The sequence below is a fragment of the Oryctolagus cuniculus genome, chromosome 9 (genome assembly GCF_051225735.1).
Source record: "Oryctolagus cuniculus isolate XC-2025 breed Fujian yellow rabbit chromosome 9, ASM5122573v1, whole genome shotgun sequence".
NCBI classification, from domain to species: Eukaryota; Metazoa; Chordata; class Mammalia; order Lagomorpha; family Leporidae; genus Oryctolagus; species Oryctolagus cuniculus.
In genome coordinates, this window is record NC_142875.1 from 72,614,612 (window position 1) to 72,625,233 (window position 10,622).

General features: G+C 38.3%; 1 protein-coding gene across 7 annotated transcripts in view; it reads left to right on the plus strand.

Annotated features, from left to right (window-relative positions):
- Window positions 1-9,540, plus strand: part of LOC127482742 (uncharacterized) — a 38,964-nt gene extending 29,424 nt beyond the window's left edge. For 5 of the 7 annotated variants that reach the window (XR_007913696.3, XR_016213325.1, XR_011378834.2 and 2 more), the window contains one exon: window positions 8,231-8,517. Coding sequence is in view for 3 of the 7 variants with exons in the window: in XM_051831754.3 (XP_051687714.1) it covers window positions 8,231-8,326 (96 nt within the window). In the remaining 4 variants the exon portion in view is untranslated. Of the gene's footprint in view, window positions 1-8,230; window positions 8,518-8,548 lie in introns of those variants that run through there. The other 2 variants (XR_016213324.1, XM_089304222.1) reach the window with 2 other exon arrangements.
- Window positions 9,541-10,622: the final 1,082 nt, after the last annotated feature.

Here is a 10,622-nt window from a genome sequence, read left to right on the forward strand (position 1 = left end):
AAAAAAAAAAAAAACATTGTAAATCTACAGTATACTATCAAATGGCTGAACATGGGTTCTAGGAGTTCATGAAGGTTTGAAAATAGAGAAAATATTAGTAAAATAATAACAGAAGACTTCCCTAATTTGGAGAAAAAAAAGGACATCCAAGTACAGGAAGTACCTGAAGCACCTAATAGAATGATCAGAAAAGATCTTCACCACAACATATTGTAAATCAAACTCACCACAGTAAAACATAAAGAAAAGATTCTAAAATGTGCACAGAGAAAACCAGATTACTTTCAGAGTATCTCCAATTAGACTCACAGCAGACTTCTCATCAGAAACCCTACAGGCTAGGAAAGATGGCGAGATATATTCCAAGTCTTAGGAGAAAACTACTGACAACATAGAAGACTATACCCTCCAAAGCTCTCATTTATGAATGAAGGTGAAATAAAGACTTTTCATAACAATCAGAAATTGAAAGAATTTGACACCACCCGTCCAGCCCTACAAAAGATGCTTAAGGATTGCACACAGAAACACGCTCATCACTACGAAAGAAGGTGAAGAAAGAAAATCAGTAAAAGTTCATGGGAAATTAAAAGGAAAAAATAGGAATATTTTTGGAAAAATGGCAGAGCAAAGTTGTTACTTATAAATAGACCCCTTGAATGTAAATGGCCTTAACTATCCAGATAGGAAACACAGACTGGCTGAACCATTGAAAAACAAAACCTATCTATTTACTGCATATAAGAAACACATCTCACCAAACAAGATGCACACAGACTGAAATTGAAAGGATGGAAAAAGATATTCCATGCCAAAAGAAACCAAAAAACAGATGGTGTAAGCCATCCTAATATCAGCCAAATAGACTTTAACACAAAAACTTTTAAAAGAGACAAAGAAGGTCACTATGTAATGATTAAGGGATCAATTTAACAGGAAGCTGTGATTATTATAAATGTATATGCACCTAATTACAGGGCATCTGGCTATGGAAAAGAAATGTTATGAGATTTAAAGAGAGACTTAGATTCCAATACAGTAGTATTTGGGGACTTCAATACTTTACTTTCAGCATTGGGCAGATCAACCAGACACAAACTCAGCAAGGAAACAGCAGATTTATTGGACACTGTAGACCAACTAGACCTAACAGATATCAACAGACTTTTTCATCCTACATTTGGAGAATACACATTCTTCTCAGCAGTGCATGGAACTTTCTCTAGGATTCACCATATACAACTATAAATCAAGTCTCAGTAAATTCAAAAAATATAAATCATAGCATGCATCTTCTCAGAAAACAATGCAATGAAACTGGAAGTCAGCAACCCAGGAACCTCTAGAACATATGCAAACTCTTAGAGACTGAACAACATGCTCCTGAACGAATAATGGCTCATGGAATAATCAACTGAGATAGAAAAAATTTCTGGAAACAAATGAAGATGACAAAACAACATATCGAAACCTATGGGATGCAGCAAAAGCAGTGTTGAGAGGAAAGTTCATAACAATAGGTGCCTACATCAAAAATTGGAAAGGCACCAAATAAATGAGCTATTAATGCATCTCAAGGATCTAAAAAAACTACAGTAAACCAAACCCAAAACTAGTAGGGAAAAATAATTAAAATTAGAGAAGAAATCAACAAAATTGAATTCAAGAAACAATACAAAGCATCAGCAAACTAAAGAGCTATTTTTGAAAAAATAAACAAAATTGACCTACTATTGGCCCAGCTAACAAAAAAAAAAAAAAAAAAAAAGGATAGGTAGAGCAAGATCAACAAAATTAGAGATGAAAAAGGAAATGTAACAAAAGACAGCACAGAAATAAAAAGAATCATCAGAAATTACTACAAAGAGCTATATGCCAACAAACTGGGAAACTAGAAGGATAGATTCCTGGACACATACAAGAAACCTAAATAAAGCCATGAAAACAGAAAACCAACAGACCCATAACCAAGATGGAAATGGCATCAGTAATAAAGGCCCTCTCAATAGAGAAAAGCCCAGAACCTCATGGCTTCACTACCAAATTCTACCAGACATTTAAAGAAGAACTAACTCCAATTCTTCTCAAGTTATTCGAAACAATTGAAAGGTTGGGAATCCTTCCAAATTTTTTCTATGAAGCCAGCACCATCTTAATTTCTAAACCTGAAAAAGATGCAACAGAAAATTACAGATCAATTTCACTAATGAACATAGATGCAAAAATCCTCAACAAAATTCTAGCCAATAGAATCCAACAGCACATTAGAAAGATCATCCACCCAGACCTGGTGGGATTCACCCCTGCTATGCAGGGATGGTTCAACATTCACAAATCAATTAATCACATTAATAAAAAGATGAACAGAAACCATATATTATCTCAATAGATGCATAGAAAGCATTTGATGATATATAATATCCTTTCATGGTAAAAACTCTAAGTAAATTGGTTTAGAGGTAACATTCCTCAACACAATCAAGGCAATTTATGACAACAACATTTAAGAAACTGGGAACAGAAGAAACATTTCTCAACACAAATGAGTTGATTTATGAATAAACCACGACCAGTGTCCTACTGAATGGGGAAAAGTTGGAAGCATTCCTACTGAGATCAGGTACCCGACAAGGATGCCCACTGTCACCATTGCTATTCAATATAGTTCTAGAAGGTTAAGCCAGAACAATTAGGCAAGAAAAAGAAATCAAAGGGATACAAATTGGGAAGGAGGTAGACAAACAAAGGATCCAAAAGACTCCACTAAGAGACTATTAAAACTTATATAAAGTAGCAGGATATAAAGTCAATGCAAAAAAATCAACAGATTTTGTAGACACAGAAAGTGCCACAGCTGATATTCAACGTCTAAGATCAAACCCATTCACAATAGCCCAGGCAAAGACTTTTGGAAAAGACCCCAGAGGCACAGGCAGTCAAAGTCAAAATTTACAAATGGATTACACCAAATTTAAAGGTTTCTGTCTGGCAAAAGAATCAGTCAGCAAAGTGAAGGGGCAACTGACAGAATGGGAGAAATTATTTGCAGACTATGCAACTGATAAAGGAGTAATAACCAGAATCTACAAAGTGATCAAGAAACTCCACAACAACAAAACAGACAACCCACTTAAGAGATAGGAAAGGACTTAAACAGTCACTTTGCAAAACAAGAAATCCAAAGGGCCAACAGACACATGAAAATTGTTAAGGGTCAGGCTGTCAGGGAAATACAAATCAAATCCACAATGAGGTTTCACCTCAGCCCCATTAGAATGGCTTTCATACACATTACAAACTACAAATGCTGTCAAGGATGTGGGGGGAATGGTACCCTAATCCCCTGTTGGTGGGAATGTAAACTGGTAAAGCCGCTCTGGAAGACAGTTTGGAGATACCTCAAAAATCTGAATATAGACCTACCATTTGACCCAGCCATTCCACTCCTGGGAATTTACCCAAGGGAAATGAAATCAGTAAACAAAAGAGTTATCTGCACCTTCATGTTCATTGCAGCTTGATTCACAATGCTAAGGCATACAATCAAAATAAATACCCATCAACCAAAGACTGGATAGAGAAATATTGGGATACATACACTATGGAATACTACACAGCAGTAAAGAAAAAATGAAATCAGTTCATTTGCAACTAAAGGGATGAATCTTGAAAACATACTTAGTGAAATAAGCTAGTCCCAAAAGGAAAAATACCATGTGTTCTCTCTCATCTGTGAGAACTGATAGAGCACCTAAAACAAAATCTGTAGAACTGAAATCAACATTCACTTCAAGAAGGGATGTCTTGAGCTCCCCTTATCTTGAATGTCGAGGAACAGGTTTTTTTGTTGTTATTTTTTCTTCATACTACTTTTTGAACTCTTTCCTTAACAGTTAACCATATATATATGTGTGTGTGTGTGTGTGTATGTATATATATATATACACATATGTACATATATATGTGTGTATATATATATATAAAGTCATTTGAAAATAGATCTCAGTAAAAAATAAGATTGGGAATAACAGAGGGAGGAGGAAGTTTGTAACTGTAAAGCTCTATAATTCTGCATATATTCCTGTGGACTTAATTCTAAGGGTACAGTTTAAAAACTTGTCATGGGACTCTAAATCCCATTAAGCTTGATGGAAAAAATGCCATCTTAGTTGTTAAAGTAATCATATTAAGTGTTAAAGTGATTATATATATATAATCAAGTGCCTAGTAATAATAATAGATAGAATTAAAAAAGAGAGAATATGGCCAGCACCGCAGCTCAATAGGTTAATCCTCCGCCTGTGGCGCCGGCACACTGGATTCTAGTCCCGGTCGGGGCACCGGATTCTGTCCCAGTTGCCCCTCTTCTAGGCCAGCTCTCTGCTGTGGCCCGGGAGTGCAGTGGAGGATGGCCCAAGTCCTTGGGTCCTGCACCCGCATGAGAGACCAGGAGGAAGCACCTGGCTCCTGACTGTCAAAAAAAGAGAGAGAGAGAATGTTCCAACATGAGATGCAGCCCACACAGTAGACTAACAGAATGACAATCACTTGAATAACACTCTGACATCAGATTAAGCCCTTAAGGTTCCTGTCTGGCTGAAAAGCACATGAGAGCATTTCAGGCATGGAAAGCTAATACACTTTGGCAAAAAATGTTCTACATTAAGGAACTCAGTGAGTGAGACCCCAGAAGAAAGAATTGACCATCATAAAAGGATGTACTTTTCTCTAACAGAAGGAGAAAACTTCCACTTTGCTTATGCCCTTGTCCAAATACTGACAGTTAGTGGACTTAAAAGGTTTCCATAGCCTAGGCAGATCATGTCAAGAGCTTCAGGTGGGCCAGCGCCACAGCTCAATAGGCTAATCCTCCACCTTGCGGCGCTGGCACACCAGGTTCTAGTCCCAGTAGGGGTGCCAGATTCTGTCCCAGTTGCCCCTCTTCCAAGCCAGCTCTCTGCTATGGCCTGGGAGTGCAGTGGAGGATGGCCCAAGTGCCACCCCATGGGATACCAGGATAAGTACCTGGCTCCTGGCTTCGGATCAGCGTGGTGCGCCGGCTGCAGTGCACCAGCCACGGTGGCCATTGGAGGGTGAACCAAAGGCAAAGGAAGACCTTTCTCTCTGTCTCTCTCTCTCACTGTCCACTCTGTCTGTAAAAAAATAAAAATAAAATAAAATAAAAAATAGTTTAAAAAAAAAGAGCTTCAGGTGGTCATTGATATCATACATATGCATGTTAGTTGTTAAATTAACAATAGGAGTCACTGTGCACTAACACCCCATGTAGGACCTCTGCCCTCAATGAGTTTCATTATGAGTTAACTATAATACTAGTTCTCAGTTTGTGTGTGTGTGCAAACTGTTGAAATATTTACTAAGTATAGGTCATATGGTAGGTCTACGTACAAAGTTAAGTGAAAATGAATCTTAATGGAGAATGAGACTGACAAGGGGAGCGGGAGATGGGTGGGAGTATGGGTGGAAGGGTGGGTATGGTGGGAAGAATAACTATTTCTAACATTGTACTTATGAAATTTGTATTCCTAAAAAATAAATTAAAAACAAAAAAGGCAGAGAGAAGAGACAGCCCATCAGCTAGTTTATGCCTCAATTCCCCACAAGAGCCATGGCTGGGGAGAACTGAAGCTGGGAGCCAGGAATTCAAATCTGGTCTCCCATGTGGGTTGCAGGGACCCATCACCTGCTGCCTCCAGGGAGTGCACTAACAGGAGGGTGGAGTCAGGAGCTGAGCTGGACTTGAATCCAGGCACTCTTATGTAGGATGTGGGTGTCCCAAGCGGCATCTTCACTGCTATGCCCAAAGCCCATGCCATCCTTGAAATTCCTGATAGAAACAAAAAGACAAAGCAAGAACATTCTATTAGTCTCCTCCTTGTGTCTCTAGGTGTATTATCAGGGGTAGAGTGCTGCCTACTTAATGGATACAGTTGTTAGAGCATCATATAGAAGAATAAAGGAAAGAATCCAAAGGGAATATCCTCTGGAACTAGTTCTTGGTATCAATTTTACTATGAAAATAACCATTTTTTCTTTAAACATGTCTTTTTAGAATCTCCCCAAATACTACAACAAATGTGCATTCTTCTTTTGGTTCAATACATCTTTCATACAAAATAACAGTCATGGATATAATATAAATCCAATAGAAACAGCTTAATCTTCAATGCATGTGTGAAAGGTATAATGGCAATTCTTTTGCCAATTGTTATAATCTCTTCATTGCACTTACTCAATGGGATTATTTAAAAACTATGTGAGATTCAACTGTTGCATAATCCTCCTGGGCCATGCCAGAGGACTGTGTTTTAAGTTACAAAGGATTAATATCAGATCCTGAGTGTGGTGATAATGTACTCCCAGTGAAATTCAATATGATTATGCACAGTACCTTGAATTCAAAATATGGCAGGTCCCCAATAAGTGCTGGTCCACTTAGGAGCAATCATCAACCTGTGCTAATCTAAGGCACAATTTCTGGAGGCTCTCCCAAAGGGAGAGCAAGTTCAATGGGGGAGGCTAGATCCGAGTCATGGTACTGATGTAAGGCTGCCACAAAACACACCAGACACCAGAGTTAGAGGAAAGGTTTATTATTGGGTGGGGGGGATCCAGATGGGCTGGGGAGAGAGGGAAAGAGGGTAAGAGAGGAGGAGAGCATAAGAGAGACAAGAAATAATTTAATAGTCTCCCAATTACACATTTCTCTAACAACTCAATCAGGAAACTTTTTATTAAAAAGCATTTATTAAATGGATTTGAAGGTTATTATGCCAAAGAACTTTTTACCCATATCTGGAAACTCATTCCTGAATCTATAAGTGCTCTATTTGGGGGTTTTGTTCTGTGGGGGTGAAAAGATGATATCAACATACCCTACAACACAAAGGAAAAGATATTTTGAAAATTATTCAGGTTAGAGTTAAGGTGGTTGCAATTGCATGTGGCTCAATTTGATATTCATCACATCCAACCCTACTCTGCTGCAAATCTGAACTGGCTCTAGTGGCATCCCAAGTCCTATAAGAAGACAGCAGAGGGAACATCTCACACACACTCCTGTGATGAACACACAATTATTGGATTTTGAGAGTGAATGTTGGATTACATGGATAATTTTTATCCATATATATCTGGATGTAAACAAACAATAAACTTTGATTCATTACATGAGCAAAGTCCCTCAAATAGAGAAACCTGGTGCTACTCCTGAAAAACGGCTGTTACTACAGTGTACAGTTTTGTCCTTTGAAACAATGTGTTCATATTGGAGAAGCAACATTAGATCATTTTTATGTAAGTTTCTAAAGATTTCTGTAAGCTTTACATGTACACATTACTTGGCAAAGCAGATTTTATAACTATCATGATGTTGTTTAGCCAAAAACACCAATGTTATTCTTAAAAAAAAAAACACAGCATTATTGGATTTTATTATTGTTTAAAGATTCATTTATTTGAAAGTTGAGAGCACAGTGGCACAGTGGGTTAAAGCCTCTGCCAGGGAGAGGGAGAGGAGGGAGAGGGAGAGGAGCCGGAGGGAGAGGGAGAGATGGAAAGGAGGGAGAGGGAGAGATGGAAAGGAGGGAGAGGGAGAGAGGAGTAAGGGAGAGAGAGGGGGGATTGAGAGGGAGAGGAGAGAGAGGATGGAGAGGGAGATGGAGACATAGAGGGAGAGCAAGAGGGAGAGGGAGACAGAGAGGGAGAGGGAGAGGCATGGTGTAGGCAACAAATGTCCAAGCCATTGGGCCATCTTCTGCTGCCTTCCCAGGTCATCAGCAGGGAGTTGGATCAAAAGTGGAGCAGCCAGAACTCAAACCAGCACTCCAATATGGGATGCCAGCATTGCAAGTGGCAACTTAATCCACTACACCACAATGCTGGCACTCTTATTGGATCTTATTACACATCAAGCCTCTGGTGGACTTGTCATCTATGCAAACAGATGCTTTATCAATCTTGGATGTCATTAATTCCATAAAAAGAGATACTACAAGATTTGGTAGTATGTTGTCACTGAGGTACTTGTTAGTGAAGATGAAGGTATTCTGTGAGAGATGTGGAGGAAGCCAAGGAAGACACAAAAAAAGGCTGAGGTTCTAAATGTGGTGAGCAAGGCTTTTCATGAAGGCCAAGGGAGGCCTACTGCAGGGCTTGACTATTAGCCCTAAAATAAAATGTAATGTGTGCTTGCTTTTCCCCCCACTAGGCTGTATCTAAGACAAAACGAATTGGACAACCCACACAAACGAAAAGCCTGGAAAATCTACGGCCCACGTTTTGCAGTCGAGATGTATTGCAATAAGACATGAGCTAATCATCCTGTACCTGGTACTCTTTTTAGTGTACCTCCTCTTATAACACACATCATATGCTTCCTAATTGGTACCACACATGTTTTCTGAAGTTATCTATTTGTAGGCACATATACCAATGTAAGTGTATGTGTATAATTGTATACAGTTGAGAAATTAAACATTAAAGTGTCAATGGTGATTTTTTTTTAATTTATTTATTTGAAATACAGAGCAACTGAGAGTGAGTGAGTATGCAAAAGAAAAAAGGAGAGAGAGCATATCTTCCATCCACTGGTTCACTGCTCAAATGGCCACAGGACCAAGGCCAGGAGCCCAGTACTCCTTCCAGATCTCCTACATGGATGGCAGGGGTCCAGGCACTTCAGCCATCTTCATTCCCTTCTCAGGCACATTAAGAGGAAGGTGGATCAGAAGCGGAGCAGCTGGGACTTAATCTGCACTCCAACAGGGGACACCAGTTACAAGCAATGGCTTCACCGGCCTCACCACAATGCTGACTATTTCTTTCCTTTTTAAGTAATATACTTCATGAGAAGTTTCCACCTTATGATGAGATAAATGTTGGACAGAGGGCAAAGGAACATTAGGTTATAATTCTGGATAACTTTGAGATACCAAATTCTTATATCAAATGATTGATTTTATTGTCTCATCAATATGTATTTACTTACATGTTTTTGGGAAAGTATTTAACACTGCTTTGTTTCACATTTGTAACTTCAGATTTTCAAAAAGCTAATTTCTATTTTCTTCCTCTACTTGATCTGCAAACTCTCTGTTACCAAACATCAGCTCAGCAGCAAAGACTAAAATTTAAACCCAGGGGAGAGAAATGTTTCACACACCAGTCCCCAGCACTGACACACTGTTCTCCTGTTCCAAGCACTGCACAGGTAGCTTATGTGACAAACTTCAGTTACACACACACACACACACACACACACACACACACAGCAGGAGAGTAATAGAATCTTGGTAAACACAGAGAATAAAGAATTATCAGTAACTTCTTTTTGCACACAAAAGACAAAAGAAATACTGAATAATCGGAATTGTTTTAAAATCCATCAGCCCTGCGCAGACCAGCTTCATCCATGCCTGGGGAACTCCATAAAGAAGACAGCCCTGTGGCCACAGGGAATCACATTTTCTTCACTGCTGTTACTTAAAGTACTTTTATTAAAATTCATTTTTATTAAAAGTTTTTGAGATGACATTTTAAATTTATATTACAAAGGTTTAATGTTCTACTGAATAAAAAGTTCAAAAAATAAAAAAATAGACAGACCATAGTCCAGCAGAAAAATAGGCGAGATCTATAATCAATAACCAAGTGAAAAGATGTCCAACTTCACTCATATAAAGCAAATTTTAAAAGTCACAGAAGCATTCATACTATCGGAGCATTTAATTCTTATCGATCTGTTTAATACAAACTTTGACAAAACACTGTATTTGCAACTGGACTAATACACACAGGTATATTTTTCTTTTAATCCTTTCCATTTCCCTTTACTTTCCTTCCTCCTCCATCCTTTTTTTTTTTTTTTTTAACTTTAGCTCCCACGTATAAGGGCAAACATGTGGTATTTATCTTTCTATGTCCAGCTGATTTTGATCAACATGTCTTTCAGTTCAAACCATTTTGCTGCAAATGATAGAATTTCATTCTTTTTTTAATAGGGGAATAGTATTCCATTGTGGGTATATGCATGTGTGTTTATCACATTTTCTATATCCAGTCACCTAATAATGGACACCCTGGTTGACTGCATATTTTGGCTACTGTGAACAGGGCTGCCATAAATATGGTGGAACATGTATCTCTGATAAAATGATTTAATGTTTTTGAGGTATATATCCAGGAGTTGGGATTGCTGGTTCCTACGGCAAGTCTATTTCTAGTTTCTATGGAAATTTCCATACATTTTTCACGGTGGCTGCACTAATCACATTCTCACCAACAGCATAAAATAGTTCCCTTCTGTCAACATCACCAACATTGTTGTTTTCTTTCTTTTGGATAACAGCCATTATGAAAGAGGTGAGGTGATGTCTCATTGTGGTGCTGATTTGCATTTCCCTAATGGCTAGTAATGTTGAGCATTTTTTCACTTATTTGTTGGCCATTTGTACTTTTTTGAAAACTGTTTATTCAAATCCTCTGCCCATTTCTTCAATGAATTGGTTGTTTTCTTATTGTTGAGTTTTTAGAGTTGCTGGTCTATTTTAGATACTAGCCCTTGCTGGATAAGTAGCTTAGAAATATTTTCTCCCAGTCTT